Source organism: Calonectris borealis, chromosome 1 (genome assembly GCF_964195595.1).
Source record: "Calonectris borealis chromosome 1, bCalBor7.hap1.2, whole genome shotgun sequence".
NCBI lineage: Eukaryota > Metazoa > Chordata > Aves > Procellariiformes > Procellariidae > Calonectris > Calonectris borealis.
The window spans coordinates 125,058,396-125,079,166 of NC_134312.1; the positions used below are offsets into that span (position 1 = coordinate 125,058,396).

Consider the following 20,771-nt stretch of genomic DNA (forward strand, 5'->3'; position numbering starts at 1 on the left):
CAGACCTGTGAGGTTTTTTTTCTTTCTGTTGTAGTTTTTCTACATGCAGCAGTTTGTTACTTCCCTTCGCACTCATCAGACCTCATCGCTGCTGCTTTCCATCTTCGCAATTTTTTTAGTATGTGATTAAGTAGATAATGATGATACTTCTGTATTGGAATTAGGCTTTTCACGTGCTACTCCAGTTAGGTTAGTTGGGAACAGGAGAATTAAACACTCCTTACTTCATGCTGTCTGCAGAGTTGGAAAGACAGCCTTGCATCCGTAGGCTCAGTCTACGACTAGGCACCTTCCTTCAGGATTGCAAAGCGTAAAAAACTTACTGGATTTTTGCTGAACAATCTGCACATCGCGTGTCCCGTAAATTCCCTGACATCTGCTTGGCAAGCTGCGGTATGCATCTTTTTCTAGAAAGTGGCTTGAAAGAACTGAGGGATTTCTGTTTTCATCTTTAATCTAGAAAGCCTTCTGCAAGTTGTTTTCACAGATCTATTTAAAGGAAGACAAAAGTGTGAAGCAGCCCACCAAGAGGATTCTAGATTTTATTTTCTTTTTTACCGACTGGCTTGGGATCGAGTCTCTTTAAATAAAGATGTCTCATCTCTGAGCAGCTGCCTTACTTGCTCCTGCCATCTCTTCTGTTCTGAAAGTAGCATCACTTCAGAGACTTCTTGGAGCAAAGGAGCCTCTTTCAAGTGCTCAGGGTTTTTTTCTGCACCTTCCCTCAGCGGTGTGGTATTGTGCGGCTGAAGTGTCCCTTCCTTTCCAGCAACCTTTAATTTTTCTGCAGAGGAGTTGGTTCTGAGGTCACCTCAATTCTCTTCCCAAGGGAAATTCAGACTATAAAAAGTCAACTTTCCTGTCCTTGTTTTGTTGTAAACCTGCTTGCACTCTGAAAAAATAAAGTAATCATGCCTTTTGCATGTGGCCCAGATTGTGGGATCCATCTTGTTAGAGCTAGCCCCCAGAGAAAACCCGGCCCTGCCCGTATCCTGCCACGGGCGGCAGAGCGCTGGCCTTAGTTCCCCGGTGTCCCGGGGCTTTCTGGTCTCTCGGGAAGACTCGCTTCTGGATGGAGTCCTCGGGAAAACACAGCCGATTGCTTTTCCTGCAAAACCCCTGCGCTTGTTGATAGAGAGTTTGCACAGGGCTTCTGTAGGGACGGCTCCTTGAGTAGCCTTTCTTCTCTTGGTTTGTTCTTTAAGTAAAAACGCTGCCACGGGAGACGTTCCCCGTCTTACTGCCGTCTTAGGGCTAAGCTCAACGTTCCCCCCGTGCTGCCCCGTTAAGACTTCATCCACGCTCCCCCCTCTCTCGCTTTCCCCTCCTCCCCCGCCATCCCGGTACCTGCCCTGCGACCACACCTCGCCACAGGCGGACAAGCCCGGCCAGGCCCAGGCTGCCGGAGGAGTTGGTTCCCCTTCAGATAAAGCAGTTCCAGGTAAGGAGGCGAGTTTTTCCCCCAGCGAGGCGGTGCGGCGGCGGCGGCGTTCCGCTCTGCCCGTGGCGGCTGGGCTGGGGCAGCGCCGGGCTGGCACGGCACGGCACGGCACGGTGCCGGACGGCCTTCGCAGTGCCCCGGCACCCGGCGCGGGGCGTTTCGTTTAGCGATTTTTATCAGAGCCTTACAACTGTTAGCGTAACGTTAACTGGCAAGATGCTATTTACAATTTGAACGTGGAGCGCTTAGAATATTGATGATTTGAAAATGTAATTGGTAGATCTCTTAAGCAGCCGAGGAGCTTGTGTTAAGTGCTAGCAATGTGTTTTCCTTTTAACACGCCATGCAACGTGTAATGCCTTTCCTTCCCATTTAGGCTTGCCCGTATTCCCAGTGTCTCCGCACATGAAGAGCCTTTCATCCACCAATGCAAACAGCAAAAGGCAGGCTCAGCCAAGCTGTACTCCAGCCTCGAGGTTGGCTGCCAAACAGCAGAAAATTAAAGAAAGCCGGAAGACAGATGGGCTGTACACAGACGAAGAGGAGGATTTCCAACATGCATCTCTGCTGCAGAAATACAGCGAGTGTGAGAAGCCATCAGGGAAACGTCAGTGTAAAACAAAACACTTGGCACTGCAGGAGAGGAGAAGGAGGTCATCTCTGACAGGGGATGACACCACAGATATCGAAAATGCTGAAGATAAGGTATCTTTATTTAGACTTAATTGTCCACCAGCCTCTCAGAAGGCAGAGCCAGCCTGCTTAAAACTAATGCGCTGTCATGCATGCAGGGTAGCGGGGATTGCATTCAAATTCGTCTGTGGATCCTTTGCACATCTTGTATTTGCTTTTCTTAACCCGAGTTAAAGGCACTATTGCAGGGGGTGAGGAATCTTGCATTTAAAAGCTGTGGCAGGTCTGTCTTAAAAAATTAAATATCAGTAGAAAAGTGTAATTCTTTGCTGGCAAAATATAATCCCATCGCTGTATTGCAAAAACAAGGATAAAAAAACCCCCACAATAATGGTTTTGACAGGTCACGATAACGAGGAAAGTCAGGAAGCGACCAGAGCCTTCTTCAGACTGCGACTCCTCGCCAGCCAAGTCGTATGAGCAGAAGCTGTACGATCGCCTGCAGCAGACTCCCTCTTTGCTTCCCGTCTTGCAGCCCTCGCAGCTGCCGATCGCAAGCCCTCCTCAGGAGACGACCCCGAGCCGGCCCATGCCGCCCGAAGCGCGGAGGCTTATTGTCAATAAGAACGCGGGGGAAACGCTGCTGCAGCGGGCGGCACGCCTGGGGTACGAGGTAAGGGTCCCTCACCGCCCTGCGGGACGATGTCTTTTTATTTCAAAAGTTAAAACCCTCTTTCCAGTTTTATAGGTGGAGATTTTGCGAAGCGGCAGCTTTGAGTCTGGTTGTTGAAGTTTGTGGGCCCCTTCTCCCCTGCTGCATTCCCTTCCCCGGGAAGGGGAATGGCGCGCTGGGTCTGGGGCAGGTCGCTGTGGGAATGGGTCCCCACTGCGGTTGGGTCAGCTGGCCGGGGACGCAGGGTAAGCAGCACCCTGCGTGAATGAGCAAAGGGTAAAGTTCTATTAGTAACCCTGGCTTCCGTTTAAATATAAGCCATCTGCAAACAGAATGAATGTCTTTTTTTTTTTTTTTTAAGTAGTCTTTATAGTGATCTTTAATGAGCTGTACGATTTTTGCTTCTGTTATTTGTGAAGAGCGTGTAGTTTAGGAGAAGGGTTTTATTTTTTCTTCTTTTCTCCGAGGAGTATCTGGTATGTGACACAGGATGTAGTGCTTGGAGCGTCCTCTTGCATGATCAAATGCATCGTAGGAGCACTCTGCATGCTTTATGCTTGGAGTCTGGAGCTGCTCGGCATAGCTGGAACAATGTTGGCTAATGAAACGTCCCCTCTGTTGCTACAAAAATCAGAAACCGATGAATCCCCTAGCTCTGCTGTTTTGAAGCATGCTTTTATTGGGGAAATATGGGCATGTAGGTATGAGCATCATTGTTGCTCAACTTCAGATCTTGCAAAGAGCTGTTTCATTGCAGAGAGCGATTGCTGCCTTTGGCGCGGCTGCAGTGTTCGCCTCGGTGGTGAGAGGACTGCTTGGACCTCAGAGCTGGGCTTGAGCCCCGTGCTGGAAGGTGGCATCAGCCCGGGCCCAGGTGGGGCCTGCCCAACCTCAGGGGTTTGTAGAAACCTCTAAATGCCCTTTGTATAGCTGGAGGGCTTTGTGTGGAGAGAGACCTTCTCCAGCTCTGGAAGGCAAGGTTTGTTGGAAAGGTTTTGTTTACCCTAGACAAAGGCTTCTTCTAACCCAGGGCACTTCAGCTCTAGCTAGGAGGAGGAGAAGTGGTTGTTACAACGTTGCTATGGTAATCTCCATAATTTAAATGATTTAATTTCCTATGGACCTAAGGTTTCCTGTGGATCCAAAATCAAAATGTGTTGTAGCATGTGCTCCAAGCTATTGGAGTGTATTTTCTTCCTGCACGGTGTCTGTCGGGGCGAGTACCCCTCGCACGTAGCGAGGGATGCTTGTGCACTTTGCTTTCTGCGCCTGTCGTGCTCTCAACGGGGGCAACTCCAAAACTTAGTGATGGGCTGAGGTCTTGCTCAAGCAGGGGCCGAGAGCTCTCCGTGTGCTTTGCTGATAGCGGGAGCTGTCTGCAGCATTGGCTGTTACCGCCCTAGTTGCAGAAAACTGGGGGATGCCCGGGCTCCCCAAGGTCGGGGGCCCGGGGCCCTGGGGTAACTTTGTGTTCCCATCATCAGCTGGTTGGGGATTTTCTGACTTGAATTCACCCAAAAGTTCAAGCGAACACCACGTTTTTAATAGGCTTAAGTATTCCGATTGTTTGACTTGATCGTTCAGCCGACGTTGACAGCGTGGCAGCGGGTCCTCTTGTTGGCGGAGCGAGGGGCAGGAGAGCCAAGTGGGGCAGCGGGGAGAGCCCAGTCCGTGTGCCTGAGCTGCTGCCGGGGTCTGGCATCGGCCGTGTCTTTCAAGGACCGGAGTGGTGGGTGGCCGTGCCACCCCGTTGGGGCTTCATTTGGCCTGTGGTGAGCTGTGATAGTTTATTAAGCCATGGAAACTCTGTAGCTGTGTTTTTCTTACTAGCAACCAGACTACTGTGGTTATTAGAAAGCTGAATTTCCTCTGTCTCCAGAAAAATTAGAGTGGTCAAGAAGTTACAAATTCCTCTATTTTAAAAAAAAAAAAAAGAGCTCATTGGGTCAAGCTTATTTGCTGGTTTGTGACCTGTGGCAGCTGCGCACGTCTGTTTTCTGCCGTCCCCGTTAGCGGGGCAGCAACCTTTGGTGACTGCAGCGTGATGGCCGGGGGCTGATGCTGAAGCGGAGCGCTGGATGCTCCTGGGCACAGAGGGGCTTCTTATAGCTGCTGCGGTGGCAGCAGGCAGCCCTGCGGCCCCTCACCAGCCCGACGGCGGAGGAGGCGAATGAGCCTGCGCCATGGGGCCATGGCTTGCAAAGGGACGCCAAGTGCTGGTGCAGGACTCGGAGCTGGAAGTGGCTGGCACCACAGGGCACCGCTGAGCCCTGACGGCGGCAGGGATGTTGCATTGGGGCAGAGCAGCACCAACAGCTCTGCCCTGAGACTGGGTGAGCTCGTGCCTGTCCTTGGCAGCCTGCCTGCCTGCCTTTGCAGCAGGGATGCCCTGCGGCCATGCAGAGATCCCACCCCAAACCCAAGAGGCATCACTGGCATGCAAAGATGCTGGCGAGCTGTATATATCGCTCCTGGACCCACGGGGAACCTAAACGCTGCTAGCTCAGGTGCCTCTGCCCCACGCTCAATTGCACAGTACAGACGTGCCCCAGATAGTTGTGGAGCAGGGGGACACACGTGGTTACGACTTTGCGTGTAAAAGCTGACTTGAGAGTGAAATGTCGAAGGACAAATGCGGCTTGTGTCTGGTCAGATAAATTGCAGGGCCGCAGTCAACAAGGCTCCTTAAAGACAGTGCGGCAAATGGTCTTCAGCTCTGGAAATCTATACGGTCTGAGCAAAACCCTGCCGACGCTGGTGGGAAGCTTTGCCTTTTCTTTGCTTGGCCTCTGCACCAGGCCTTGCTTCATCAGGATGTTAGCAACCCATCCCAGCGCATGGACGCTCTCAAATCCATTCTGTTTTCCCCATTTGAAACAAATTACTTGAGATAATAGTAGTCTTAAAACTGTAATTTACGTTTTGTGAAGGGGGAATTATAGGGAGCGTAAAGTCTTTTTGGGAAAAAAATTACAAAAGGCTTGCGTAATGAATTTGATGGGAGAGGAAACACTGGCTGTCTTTGTGCCGCTTGTTGTTTTTTGGTGTGTGTCTGGACTTGGAAAGTTCTCTGGTGAATTTGGGATTAAATCCTGCCTGGGAAGGCAGTGAAATTAGAGGAATGTGTGGTGTGTGATAGGGGTGGGGGAAAGATGGTGTTTGTTTCCAGGGGGGTTAAACACTCACAAAGACAGGGCTTATCCAGGCAGGGGGAGAGGGTTTGCCCTGGGGATGCCTCACACAACGGTCCAGCCCTGGGTCCCCAGTAGCACCGCTGCAGGAGCAGGAGCTCCTGAGCATCGTCCTGCCCTCGCACAGCTCCCTTGGGGCTCCCGCACCCTGCCAGGGGACGAGCATCGCTTCTGGGGTTTGGCACGGTGCTGCGCGGAAGCGTTACGGCTCAGGTTATAACGCCTTGCCCAAGGGCCATGTTTCGAGATTGGGTGGAATGGAGTAGCGCTTACTGGTGGCAGCATGCGTCCCCAGAGCCTGGGGGATGCGCAGGGCATGGGGGATGCGCAGGGGGATGCTGACCCCTTCCCTTGGAAAAGGGGCAGGAGCTGCTGCAGAGCAGGGGTGGGAGAGACTAAAGCGAAGGGCACCTCTTCGTAGATGAGAGTGGAGCATGCATGTTTGCATGCACCTTTTAACGTTGCTGTTTGCAATTTGGCTAACAAACTGCAGGCAGCAGAAGCGGCAGTGGCACGTATCTTGGCTGGTGTCGTGCTAGCTTGACTCTTTGGATTAACTGCGAGTGATTTTCAGATTACTGGTTTAAATAGAGTACCTGAACAGACATTAAATTGCCCCGTGGCGCTTTCACAGCCTTTCTCTAACGTTAGCAAGAGATGCTTGTGAAACCAAAAGTGTGTTTGTGGCACCACATGTTCCTGTATTCAGCAGTGATGGCTAATTTTTTTGTAAATTGAATAAATCATGTTTAAAAAAGTTAATGAGGCATTTAATTAATTAACAATGTAGGGTTTTATGGTCTTTATGGTTACATTTTGTGGTTAATGACATTCTTCTTATAGCCTCTTAACACAGAATTGCCCGACAAAATTAGCCTTTTCGTCCAGTAGTAGGTATTCCGCCCTAGGATGAGCCTTTCCTTTTTACAAAAATAGATGAAAGGTGTTCCTTTATTTTGAGTTGCAGAATCTATTTTAAATAGTAACTGCATGCTAAAAGTGGAGCTGAATACGGCAGCCGCTTCTGCTACCTATATCCATCTGCTAATTTGCTGGCAGGGTGGTCTGGTTTTGAAAGAAAATTCATACCTCGGGGCTATAATTTTCCACAGCCCTTTCTTTCGGGCTTGAGCAAGTGCAGGGTAAAGAGCATCCGTTCCGGCCCGATTTTTGGCCTTTGGGCTGATTAGCAGGAACGTTAAGAGCCCCTGTTCGGCGAGAGGCGGGACTGTGGGATCCCAGGTTAAACCGGTGGGTGCATCAGGTGTAGGAGGTGGCCCGCGCCGTCCCGGCGGCAGGTGAGGGGGATGCTCTGGCGCCTGGGACGGGCAGCTCATTAGCTCCCCTCCTTAGCCTGGTTAGTGAGGGCCTGCTAAAAGAGCAGCTTCATGCTGTATCCTGGATACCAGCTCTCGGGTCAGGTATACCCAGAGCACAGATTATTGCGAGCTTTCCGGTAGATTTTGAAACGGGAAGAATAAATGCATCGCGCCCGGCGGTTGTTTTATTCTCTTGCTTTGGCAAAGCAAACACTCGCCCCCTCCACGCCGTATCCCGCTTTGCGAGGATGTCGCTGAGCCTTCGAGAGGAGCAAATGCAAAATTAATGGCTTGCCACTAATTTGGGAATGCGGGGGCTATTTTATACGTGCAGCATCACTTAGAAATGTGTTGTTGTTTTTTTTTTTTTTCTTTTGCATCTGAGACAAATCGAGGAAGACTCGCACCATCCTAAATTTTTGGTTGAGTGATGGAGCAGTCATTGTTTCAAGGCCGCACGACAGCGTAGAGCTGAGTCTGGCCTAGGCTCTCGACCGTGGTATATTTGACTGCAAGATGAATTGTGTTAAATTCACATGGCTTCCCACGGCGCCGGGCTCGTTATTGGAACCTGGCGCCTGGCTTTAGTTGTGCATGCAGAAAACCAGGGTGGGTGAAAATGGGATTTCCCTGATCTTGATAGAGTCGGGCTTTTTTTTTTGTTTGCCGATAGCAAACCGTCCTTTGTGTGTCTTAAATGTGTTTTGTTTCGGGTCATGCGCTTTTTCTTTTTAAAATCAGACTGACGTTGCTGGGGTGCTGTTGTGCTTGCAGAATTTTCTGCTAAAAAATGCAGATGTGGGAGTAAAAACCTTCCTGCTAGCTTTATGCATGGAAGTTTTGAGAAGTGGAAAGCTGTGAGTTTTGTCTGCGAAATTTGCATGTCCCTCCTCTGCGACGATTCCTGACCTTGGGGGCCGCGGGAAGGTCCCTGCGGGGTGCAGAGCTCTGGGTGCTGCTTTGCACAAGCTAGTCTGCTCGTGGGAATTCGTGGTCTCCGCTATGTCTCCTGAAGAAGCAGGACTTTTGACGGCTTCCCCTTTTCTTTTCCTTTTGACTGACAGATGTCAAAGAGGGTACATCAGGCATATCGTAGGGGTTTTGTGTTTTGCCCTTCCCCCCCCGGCTTTTCCTTCAAGAAGAGAAATCTGTACATCTCCGCAGCAAGAAATAACTTGATGTATCTGTTTTTCCTCCCATTTCCAGGAAGTGGTTCTGTATTGTTTGGAAAACAAGGTGTGTGATGTGAATCATCGTGACAACGCGGGTTACTGTGCCCTGCACGAGGCCTGTGCCAGAGGCTGGCTGAGCATCGTGCGGCATCTCCTCGAGTACGGGGCTGACGTCAACTGCAGCGCTCAGGATGGAACCAGGTTAGCAGCACCTCCGGCCCAGCATCGGGTGGTCACCACCACCGGGCAGCAGTTTCTTTGGTCGTGATGGTGGGGGAAAGCACCCCTTCCCTCTCTACTTCTTTATCCTCCCCGTGTCCCCCTTCCCATCCTGCGTGAAACCCCCAAAGCGGGTGACGTGCGGGGGCCTCCGTATTGCTGGTCCTTGGGCAGGAGCGGGCAGGACTCGGTGACCTCCTCCGCTCTCCGGTTAATAAAGCGGGGGGGGCACGCTTTTGTTGTGACTCGAGTTCAGCGTAATTTTTTTCTCTGGGAATTTTAATACGTTTGTGTTGTTTTTTAAAGAGTTTGTGAAATTCCCAGCTGCAGGGCAGGAAGGAGTGATACTTGAGCTGCGGCCCCGCTCGTGTGCGCTCCACCTCCTTTGAGTTGTGCCAAAAGAGCGGGCTTTGCCTTGTTAGCAGGGTTACTTTTAAGAGCACTTCAGGCTTTAGCGGCAGTTGGGTGTGCGAGTCCTATATATGCTATATAAAAATGTTGTTTTGCTGAACTGTTAAACTCTATCTGCTCAGTTGATATTTTGGATTTTTTTTTTTTATCCCGAATTAGGCTTTTTTAGTTTCCTTCACAGAGTAGTAGGGGTGCTTAGTACCTGTGCTCGCAGGATAGATAGTGAGCTTTTCTTTTTTTTTTTTGCTTTGTGGTTATAGAAATGCTGCTCCGCATCTTTTTTAAGCTTCTTATGCATCTCCTAAGGTACCTCTTTGACCACGTCTGCGGGGCTGACCTTGGGGTAACTTTTCCTCAGCATATGCAGAACATTATCCAGTCTATGCATTTTGGGGACAGGTCGCTTTGTACTCCATGAAGCTCCTGCAGCTTGTTATCTTAAATGGTTTATCACGTTCCTGTTCCGTATCACCATCCAAATAGCCAAGGAGGTAAAATTAGCATAACTAAGAGTCTGCCTCTTTTGTTTTTAAGCTCTTTATTTATTAACTTGGGAAGGGAGGAGCCAGGAAAACAAAAGTCCCAAGACGGCTGGTTAGGATGGTCCATTAGAAGTTCATGATGGTCAGTCGTTACCGGCCCATCACGGCTGAAAGGAAGCACTTCTGAAGAAACGTTGAAAGTCCGGCTGGATTGTCAGATTCCTTCTCCAGCTCCCACTTCTTTGTAAGAGGTCTCAGCTCTCTAGGCTGACACACAGCCCCGCATTTTCTGCTGTCTCCAGCTTTAATATGTGACCTATGCAACAGCGGCCAGTTGCCATAAAAAGAATCCTAAATTATTTTTGTCTCGCTTGCCGGAATAACATATATAGAAAATTAACCCCAGGAAGTTTCTGACTAGTCTTAATCACCCACCAGTTCAGAGTCCACCTTTGATTTCAATTCACAGATGGAGCTGATTTTCAAGAAAGAAACGTGGCTTGTGTACTCTGAAAAGTTCTTTTGGGGAAAATGCATTTTAGAAATGAACATAATAATGATCTGATCATAGACGGTAATGTCTGAACTCAGCTTGCTGTCCCCTTTCTTTTCTGATGGCAGACTTATTTTTTGTTTGAAAAGTTGCCCAACAGACACTGTGAATCCAAACTGCATCTAATATACAGATGAAAGATGGTCTAGCTGCCCTCAGTTGGGTAGGACAGAGAGCAGAAGCTTCTGTAAGGAACTTTTGATCGGTGTTATCCCCTGCCTTTTGGTAGGGCCAGACTTACCTGTCTCTGTACCATTCATAAGACAAATCCCATTTCTCTCTTCAAGCCTCAGTAAGTTTTTCTCCTTTAACTTCTAGAAGGAAAGAAGTGTCAGTCTTCCTCAACTGTGTTGCTTTTTAAATTCAAATTCCTGAACATGTTCACCCCTTGGAAAGATATTAAAATCTTAAAACCAAAAATTCCCAAACAAATACACCATTAAAGACTTCCCCCCTTCCCCTGCATTTTTAACTACAGTGAATATGCCTTATTGCCCCCTCCACCACCTCACAAGACCACTAGCCAAAGATATTTTTGGTCGTGCTGGAAGCTCTCAAGTCTCCAGACAGTAACAGTGGATGTGTTTAGTTCTGTTCAGCCAGTTAACGTAAATCCTCACAGAGGAGTGATGTAACTGCATAAGCTGTGATGGAACTGCAGACGCTGCGTTTGTTAGTGTGGCTGCCTGGGGTGTCACTTGGATCCCAGCTGCCTGAAGCTTCGGTCTGCGTTACTTGCTGCCTGCTGCCGCTGCGGTCAGCTTTTTGGAGGACACTCTCTGCAAAGTTGTGACAAGTGAGGATATGGCTTCAGTCTGAACAAAATGTCCATATGAACGTGAAGGATGTAGGAAAGTTCTGCAAAATCCGTGCATCTCTCCTTTCTGTCCTGTCGGCAGTGCTGCAGGTGCTCCGATCAACGTGGTGGTTTTGCATGTGCGTGATTAAGTTTTGAAAGCAAAGCAAAGACCTGAGCCTCTCGCTTTGCTGTGGCCTTTTATGTACCTACGCAGCCAGTCTGTCGTGAGTTCACCAGATAAGGTTGGCTTTCAGCCTCTGGTTTCTGGTACTAGCAGAAATCTTGGTGAGGCCAAAACCAAACGAAGCGCCAGACTGCAGGCGGCAGGGCAAGGAGGTGGCGGGGTTTGGGGGGTGTAGGTGTGGAGCAGTCCTTCCCTTCACTCTCAGCTCAGCGCTGGGGCTCTGCCTGCACACCTCCTGCTACCTGCAGGGCCTGATGTCCCTCTGGCTGCCCAATTCACAGCGCATCTGGCCAGGCTAAATACAGCTGTCTTCTGCGTTTTCTGCCTTAAACTCTATGCTGATTGTGGCTCTCCAAATGCAGCGCCTGCAGACCCTGAATACACAAGCACTCTGCTGCTGAATTAGTAGCTAATCAAAGATTATTGTAGAACGGGGTGAGATCTTTAAGACCTGTCTCAGAGGTGCCACAGTCACTAAGGGCTCTTAATCGTCTTACCTATAAATAATAATAGACTGTGCTTAAGAGGTGAGCGCTTTCCTTCCCTGACAGGACCCCAGTAAGTGCAGTAGCTCAACAAGGGGTGTAAGAGGACCAGTGCCTGACATTAGCAAGGATGGTTGCCAATGTATTTGGCCTTATCTCCTTGTTCTTCTCCTCTTACCTCCACAGCATGCCTTAGCTGAACCAGGGCCACGTTAAAAACAAAGCCACACACCAAATATACAGGAATCTCCTGCCTGTTAGCGAGGCCTCTCCATTGCTTCAGAGTCTGCTCACTAGATTCACTCTCCGCAGCCAGTTTTGCTTTATCCTTCTCTCTGGCGGCTGATGAGCTCAGCCTTTTTTATTTTTTCCCTGGGAGGACCATGCCAAGATGGCTCTCTTCCTGCATCCTTTCAGCTGGTCTTGGCAGAGCGATACTCTCCAGCAGCTAATTGCGTTAAAGAAGAGGCAGCCGGCGTAGCTGTCCTCCTGCAACTTGTGCCTTGCCTCTTCCGTGGGGCAGCGTTGCATAATAGAGTAGATGGAAATAAAAATAAAACGCCAAGATACGGTATTGCTCGGCGAGTTACGAGACCTCTTATTGCAGCAAGGAAAATTCTGATGGTGCCTGAAAGGCTGAGAGCAAACCCTGACTGGTCTAAATAGTTTATAATTTTGGTGGTGGAATGATAAACCCCCAGTGAAATGTTTTCCTAACTCTAGTAGCGGTAAAAATAGTAGGAAGAATTCGGCAGTACACAAGAGAGGGTTGAGATGTGTGTCTCCTGTAGGATATTGCAGCTCTCGAATGTCCCCAGATCCTTCTGGGGCCTTTCGAAGGGTTTGTTTTAGAAACGAGCTGTACTACCGTTAACGGTACCATTAGGGATAGAGAGTGTTTATTTCCATGATGCTCAGGGCAGAAAAGATTATGTGGGCAAAGCAGCCCAAGAGAGGACTCCCAGGGATCTTTTTTTCACATCTGAAAAAGTTGCCGACTCCAGTAGTCACTTCTGCATCCTACAAAGAGGATGGTTAAACTCTGCCAAGACTGAAGAATACTCCCTCCTCTGCTGGTCCTGGTGGGAGAAGCAAACATGAGTAGCTGTGCCTTTGCATGGTCCTCCTCGTGAGCTTGCCAAGAAGCCGTGCTAGCCAGTAAAAGAGTCTGTCAGTGCTCTGTTATTGCCTTTTTTCCCCTGCCTTATCTATGGGGAATCTCTTTTTTTTTTTCCCCCTCCCTGCCAGTGTTTTCTTTCATCCCTTCGCTTCCTTCTATTTATTGTTCTTCCTCCTTCCTCGTGGCTTTACTGCACCTTTCCTTCCCCTTGCCTCTGCAAAGTCCCCTCTCGTGCCTGGGGCAGCCTGCCTGTGCTCTGGCAGGCAACAAAGACGGGGCTGCCTGCCCTCCTGCCTGCCCCCTGCCTGCCCCCCTGCCTCTGCCCCTGTCTGCACTGCTGGGCTGGGCTGGGTGACTTGTAGAAAGGGAGAGGGGGTCCCATCCTGGGGTTACAGCCCATGCGCTGCGATTTTTCCTTCCTGGGGAATGCCCAGGCGCCCTTTAATAAACTCGTCCGGGTGTTGTTAAATCGATTGAAACACTGGGCGGTGATTTAGATGCTGTTTTTAATAAGTTAAGGGGTCATCTTGAATTCATTACCGCTTCAAAAGCCACTTAGGTAAGTCAGTTTAAAAAAAAAACAAACAAGAAAACCCACAAACCAATAAACCCACAACACTCTCCACCCCCCCCTACCCCAAAACCAGAAAATCCTAATTCTAAAATAAAATGGAAAACAGTTCAAAATTAAAGACTCCAGTAAAGTGAGGGAGTGGGGGAGAAAAAGCGTCCCCAGCATTTGGCAGCAGCCGTAACTCTCATCTGTTCCCGGTGCCTGTTGCCAGACTTTCAGCCGTGAATGCTTCGTGCCCAGTGGGGGACAGGAGGGCTTGCAGCAAGGCTGACCTTTCCCGCTGTAGATGCTCGGAGCGTCGTGACCTGACAGCTCAGGCCTCAGATGCTTGCTGACAGCTAGAAACACCCGATACTTCGTCAGCCTCCGTGTCAGCACCCCTATTATTTGTTACCTCTTGCATTGTATCGCCTGGGATGATCAGCACCGGCCAGGTCCTGGATGTGCGGGGTGCTGCGTAGGCACGCGGTGCTGCGGCGGTCCCTGTGCGGAAGCACGGAGTCAGTAGGTGGAGGTGGGAGGGTGAGGCTTGCGGGGGACCCCGGGAGCGCTGGCTTCTCCAGCGTTGTCTGCCTCGAGGGCGTCAGATAGTTTCAGTGTTGTGTTAGAGACTTCCCTGAGAAATTGAGAAAGGGATATTCTGACCCTTTGCCGGGTGATCCTCATGGACCTCTCTGGTCTTTAAATTTGAAAGTGGCTTTCTAAAAAGCGGCACGTTGGGCTTTGAAGGCGTGCTCGTGTTGTGCTCTCTGGTGCCGGGGGTCTGAAGGGTGGCACAAGCTGGGTTGAAGACTGTGCTCAGCAGCTCGAGGATCACCTGCTCGTTTGCTGTGTTGGTGGCCTGGGGCGTGCAGGAGGTAGGCAGCACGGGATAAGGCCTCTCTCCGTAGGGAATGAGCCGCAAACTCTCCAAGTGCACCTCCTCATGTCAATATAGCGTGCATATGCCAAAAGCAAAACTGCATGCAGCTTTCCAGCAAGATGGGGGCAAGCGAAAGTGCTTCACGCATGGCAGATGTTAATCACCCTAAGTCACAGCCTACTGGAAAGTACTTGGAGTACACACACCTGGAACATACTTCTTTTTGAGATGGATCAGTCCCCCTCCCACCAGCAACGCTATGTAGTAGGTGGGAAAACGGTGGTGTGCCTTCCTCTTCTGACTGTTTCCATCTGCCTCTGCGCTGTCCCGAGCTCACGTGGATGCCAGCCCGTACCAAAGCGGTGGTGACATAGAGGGGACGTTGCCGCGTGTGGCAGAAGGAGTGGTGGGACGTGGCCTCTTTGCAGGAGGGAGTTTCAGCCCTGGTTGTTAGCCGAGCATTGCTTGGCGGATTGGTAGACGGAGTTGAGGAGTTTGCTTGTCTGTGCTTACAGATGACTTCTCCTTGTGACGTCATTCTGAAAGCTTTCCAGGAAGGCAGTATGTGATCCTAGTTAAAGTCCTTCGTTACTTCTCTTGCCTTTTAATACATCTGTTTGAGAGCTTGAAAGCCTTGTTGGGGGGCAGCGGTGTTGACAGCCTAAAGGAGGAGGAGTGTAGAGTTGAGTTGAACTGCCATGATCAGTGGCAATTGCATCTGACTCCCCTTTCAGTTCCCTGCTCATCGCCATCTAAGGAAAAGATGGGATTTTAACACATCTTCATTAGTCTGAAGGGTAATATGTTCTACTTCCAGACAACTCACCGTTACGTATAATCAATTTTAAAGGCAAAAGTTAATGTGATTTATAATTAGTGATAAGGAGTTCTAAACCTGGAATTGCAGGCATGTGTATTAATGAATAATCCTTCTGTAGGCTCACAAAACCTATGTCTGAGCTTGTATAGGTTGCTCATGCTGCGTAAAATGCGTTAACTTCTGGGTGGACTAAACTTAAAATAGTATGTTTTTCTATTCTCTCAGTAGAAGGGTTGAATTGTGCTGCAGATATATTCGCAAGTACTATTTAAAGAGGATATAGCGCGGAAGTTTAATTCCCAGCAAATTTTCATAACTTATTTCTGTGTACATAATTTAGGAGCTTTCGGTAACTGATTTCCATGCTTGCCCAGAGGCAGGCTGAATGAGCCCTTACTCCACAACACGCTGTTAAATTGGCAGAGATTTGGAACGGTAGAGTGACTTGCAGCAAAATGATGTTTGTGAGGCTTCATGCAAACTCCTGCTTTCTGTTACAGCAGTAATTATTTTACTGGCCCTTGAAATACGTACGGCAATGAATAGACGTAACAGAAATACCTGCCCCGAGCAGTCTGACTGTGAAAAGACAAGAGGGGAGGGGATGATGTGCAAGTAAAACCGACAATGAGATGATTGGCAGTTGTATTAATAGTGTTATTTTCTATAAATAACTTTGATCTGAAGTCAGAAGTTTCTTGTCAAACACATTTGCATAATACTATTGAGTCAAAATGTAACGCCGTGATCTTTTTTATTTCCCTAGACCAATCCATGATGCGGTCGAAAACGATCACTTGGAAATTGTCCGCCTGTTACTGTCTTACGGTGCTGATCCAACGCTCGCGACCTACTCTGGGAGGACCATTGTGAAAATGACCCACAGTGAGCTCATGGAGACCTTCCTCACAGGTGCGTGGCCACACTGCACGGGGCTCTGCTGGTCGTGGCAAATGAGGGGACGTTCCCTGCCCCACCAAAGTCCCTGCCGCCCGGCAGGGATGGCTCCATGCTGAGGAACGTTAGGGTGGGCTGCAGTAGCTCCCTCTTTGCCTGCAAAAACCCGGCTGCTGCAGGTGGGAAGTGTAGCAGTGCATGGGGGCTCCTTCTAATTGACACTTTTAATAAGTCATAAGGATTGATGCCACTATCGGATTTGATAGGTAGGAGGTCAGTGGGCTGTTTCGGTGCCTTCATTTTTCTGCTTGAAATGAAAATAAGAAACTTACCAAATCAAATCGCTTTTTGTTAAACGTAGTCATGTTTTCCTGTGGTCTTGCTTTTTATCCTTCTAGTACTTGTCTTTTTGCAAGTTCTGCCTCATTTTATATCTGAAATGCTGTAAAACTGTGTTAAATGCTCTTGTCTTTAAACACGTCCATGTTCTAACGTGGTTTTAGGTTTTTTTGCTGTTAGTTTTGAATAAAGACAATTGCATTCCCTAATAACTTTACCTCTGAAAATGTTTGCACTTTTCACAGTCAATGAGTTTAACTGTTCATCCACTTACCTGTTTAAATGGTGCAGTGTAGAAAGCACATAGGTGTATCAGGACTCCAGTAAAGTCCAGTATCTTGGATTTCTTAGCGTCTTGAATCCCAGTGTCTTTTCATCAACTCAACTAGCAAATCTCCTGAATCATGTCTGTAGAAAAGAACTGCATCTTCCGAACGCATCTGTGTGGACAAACTTTTCCATCAGTTTCTTTGGGGCCACTGTTTCACCCCCAAGTTGGTGTCCAGAATAACTGTGCAGGCTAAAAAGTGTGCTACATCCTATCTTTCACAAAAATAAAATGCTGCTCTCGGTTACTGAAGCTTAAGGTTGGGTCTGTCCCTCTTAGACCATGGGCGATTATTTGATGTGGTGGGTCATTATTTGATGTGATGGGAGAAGGGATGCAGGAGAAAAGCAAATTCCAGGAATATTTGTACGAACGATGTGTGTATATGCTGTTCTCTGTAGCATGTGCATCAGGAGTACGGTGTGGGTTTTATTTGATGGAAGGTATGGAGGATGCATAGTGAGACTGTATGACACACGGTCTGCTAAACTTGCCAGCTTTTTGTTCTCATCAGTATGTTTTTGTTGTTGTTTTTTCCTCTCCAGAGTATTTAACTGACCTGCAAGGTCGAAGTGTTGATGACCCTGGTTTGTACTGGGATTTCTATGGCAGCTCTGTGTGCGGTGAGCAAATGTTACTCTTTATTTCTTTGTATGCGGAGACTTTCAAAACATGCGGCATGTGGGGGTGGGGGCTGTTTTGGTTTTATGTTGGAGGAAGCTAGGAAGGAAGCAAATTGGTTTTATTTACAGATCACGTTACTGGAAGAAAAAGCAAGACCTGCAACAGTCTCTTCGATGCTGACTTGGCACCTTTATTCAATTTTATTTAGATCCAAAAGATGAATCTGGATTTGACATCTTGGCAAATCCGCCTGGCCCAGGTGATGAAGATGAAGATGGCTTTAGCGATGTGTTTGAATTTGAATTTTCGGATGAGCCTCCCTTGCCGTGTTACAACATTCAAGTGTGTCTCTCTCAGGGGTAAGAACAAATACAGGTTTTGGGGTAAAAATAGCTGAGACAATCTGCTTGGGGTGACAGCAGTTTGTGTCTGTGGGGAAAAGCGTTTGCATTTATTTAATGTAAATGAGAGCGCAATACCGTAACTGCTGGGCTTTTTAGAAATAAGCTAATAGGAGGCGAGAGGGGGAAAGGCTGACTTGTCGGGGCTGTGTTGGGAGTGCTACACTCCCGAGCGGGACAAGTGATGTTTGAACACAAATTCCTTCCCTCAACCCAGGCAGGCACCTTGGTGTAACATCCCAAAATACAAGTGCTTCTAGCACTTAAATTTGAATATCGTGTTTGTAAGGTTCTTAGTTTTATTTAACGGGCTTTTCTGTTTTGCTGAGTGGACATGCTTTTGTGAGTGATGAAACGACACCGCTACTGCTGTTCTAGACTTTGCAGCAAAACTGGTTTTAAAGCTCTGAATTGGATCAAACAAATAAGCATCTTACAAAAGATGCTATGATGTTTAATAATAAGCGAAGACCTGAGAAGTTTTATTATCTATTATAATTCAAGATACAAATTAGCTTCGTAAACAGCTACTGTTTGTCATTTGCACCAACTTTGATGACAGCCGTGGGAAAAATAGTTTTAAATATTAATCATGCCGGAATGCGGGTTTTAGCATGTTTTTATTCTTTGGGTGATAGATACAACTTAAGTTCTCTGAAGTGGACAAGTACAAAGATTGAATTAAAAAATTGTGTTCTTAATCTGAGAAAAACAACTCTCTGTTGACTTGTATTTAATATTGGCATCGCTGGAAGTCAGAGGTGCTGAAATTTCTGGTTATAACTATAAGCCATCTCCTAGCTTGCTAAATGAGAGTCAGGCTCAGCCGGGCGAACGGCTGAGCTTTAACCGCGTGAGCAGCCGTCGGGGTGGCTGCTGACCCCCGCGCGTGCTCACGAGTCCTGGCTTTGTCGGCTCCCGTGCCCCTGCGTGCCTAGTCCCCCTCCTTCCCCAAAGCTGCGGGCAGCCTGCACATCTGTTGTGTTCGGCCCCCCGGGGCCATGGCCTTAGTTTCAGGGGGGTTGTTTGTGCGGGAGGGTTTGTCGCACAGCGATACGGTGAAGAGTCAAGAAGCCCGTGACTTAATGTCGGTTATTGGAGCCTGTTTCTCCTTCGCTTCCGCAGACCACGAAACTGGCTTTTGCTCTCAGACGTGGTGAAGAGGCTAAAAATGTCCTCTCGCATCTTCCGCTGCAACTTCCCCAATCTGGAAGTTGTCACCATCACGGAGGCAGAGTTTTACAAACAGACTTCCCTCAGCCAGTTGTTCTCTTGCGCTACGGACCTTGAAGCTTTTAACCCGGAGAGCAAAGAGCTGTTGGACTTGGTAGAGTTTACAAGCGAACTCAAGACTTTGCTCGGCTCCTCGCTTCACTGGTTGCATCCGCACGAGGAGCCTCCCTTCGACATCCTCTGGTGAACCATCAGGCCGTTTAATGTACAGTGCTCTATACAGTTACTTCTTTATGTATATGTGTTCAAATGCAATTGTTTCTGTAAAGAAAGGACACTATTAAATATGAAAATATCTTTCCTTTATATAAGAGATCTGAATTCCAGTTGGATGGATTTTGGAAGAATTTTTTTTTAACTTCAATCAGTTTTTACAAAATTGTTATATAATGTTTCTTTAAATGCACACAGGCTTTGGGATAAGTTTGTTATTACTCGGAACACATTTTTTTTTTTAAAGAACACACCCACACATTGACTTTGTTTCATACAAAGCACTGACTACACAGAACATACTTTTCCTAGGTGATGTGATCAAAGTCGTGTGGCTTGTTTGGGAGATAGAATTCAGTAAGGCACTTGGTGATATTATTTTTGTTTTTTTGTTTACAGAATTACCTGCTTTGGCCAGGTAAGCACTATTGAATATAATTCAATAGTTTGTAATATAAATTAAACCATATCCATACGCATCAACTAATTGTAAGAACTTTTATATCCTAATTTAAAAGCTGTGAAATTTAGTTTTCACACATCAAACCGGATTGTTTATATATGTTTAAACATTTTATGCTCTTTATTTAAAGAAGACTTTGAACTATTTTTTCTGTACCTTGTAAAATATTGAAAAACTAACATATGTTGAAGTTGCTTGAAACTGTACATAAACTAAATTTTCTGAATTGTGTGTTTATGTTTGAGATCTGTGTTTTAACTTTGTAAGTAAATCTCCTGCCTTTGTATTTATATTTTACAAAAATTTTCTTAAAGGCAATAAAACTGTTGAGAAATGAAGAGGCTAAAGTGGCTCCCATTAATTCTCTGCCTGGTTGCGAAATGAGCTCCGACTCATTAATGTTTATGAAAGGAGGCACCGTGAGTGGTCCCTGAAGCGGAGCAGAGCTGGCATAGGTGCCGGTGAGCAGCTGATGAAATCCGAGGTAGAATCTGCATCGACTTTCTAAATTCAAGGTTACAAGAAAACATTGGGCGGATGCCTTTTGTGGGACAGAGGTTTAAAAGCGGTATTCACAATACTTTCTGCATTGTCTTTTAGCTAAAGAACTGTGAATAGGTTCAATTATTTTTTCTCCTTTGTCATCGTTGTAAGTTGAATCATCTGAATTCTCTTTTCGGTGATGTCTGCAGAGGGGAGGAAAATAGTACCAGAGTAAATGCTTTAGTTTTGATGTGGAGCATCGAGGCTATGAGCACCCTTTGGAGGGATCTGAAGGGACAGTGAGCAGAATGTCACTTTTACACAGCTTGGGAATGTGCGTCTTAGGCTCCCGAGGCTTGGGCAGGCTCTCTCTTAAGGGTCTGCCTTTCCCTGTGGAAAGAAGTTCCTGCTTCTGAGTTTTGCTTTGGGGCTGTTTTTAACAGTAGTATGTCCTCTGATAGCCAAACATTTCAGCTGAGACATTTAAATCGCACTGCTCTTCTGATGAGGGCCAGGACACCCACCAAAAGGGTCTCAAGCAGAGCACCTGGTCCATCTGCGAAAGGCATCTGGGAAAAAGTTTCTCCGTCTGGAGCAGCGAGGCTCAAAGGTTTTGATTAACGGACAGTGTGCTGCAGGTTAAATCTTGTGCTCTTGGGGGAGCTTGAGAAAGGGTGTGAATTACCTCGTCATGAAGGTAAGGGAGAATGACGCCCCATTCCTGAAGGTGCCCCAGAGGGAGAGACGCAGAGCTGATGCCTCTCGTGGTGCGTTGCCATCGAGTCTTTTGCCAAACGTTTGTACTGTGTTTACAGTGGGGCTGCTTTTGGGGGTAAGGTAGTTTTGTAGCTG

The 20,771-nt window shown here is 47.7% G+C and overlaps 1 protein-coding gene across 10 annotated transcripts in view; it reads left to right on the forward strand.

The window, feature by feature from the left end:
• Window positions 1-19,774, forward strand: part of BCOR (BCL6 corepressor) — an 82,720-nt gene extending 62,946 nt beyond the window's left edge. For all 10 annotated transcript variants that reach the window (XM_075174114.1, XM_075174152.1, XM_075174144.1 and 7 more), the window contains 7 exons: window positions 1,818-2,146; window positions 2,478-2,747; window positions 8,464-8,630; window positions 15,705-15,850; window positions 17,048-17,125; window positions 17,335-17,485; window positions 18,653-19,774. In XM_075174114.1, the coding sequence (XP_075030215.1) occupies window positions 1,818-2,146; window positions 2,478-2,747; window positions 8,464-8,630; window positions 15,705-15,850; window positions 17,048-17,125; window positions 17,335-17,485; window positions 18,653-18,947 (1,436 nt within the window). In that variant the 3' untranslated portion in view covers window positions 18,948-19,774. The remainder of the gene's footprint in view (window positions 1-1,817; window positions 2,147-2,477; window positions 2,748-8,463; window positions 8,631-15,704; window positions 15,851-17,047; window positions 17,126-17,334; window positions 17,486-18,652) is intronic.
• Window positions 19,775-20,771: the final 997 nt, after the last annotated feature.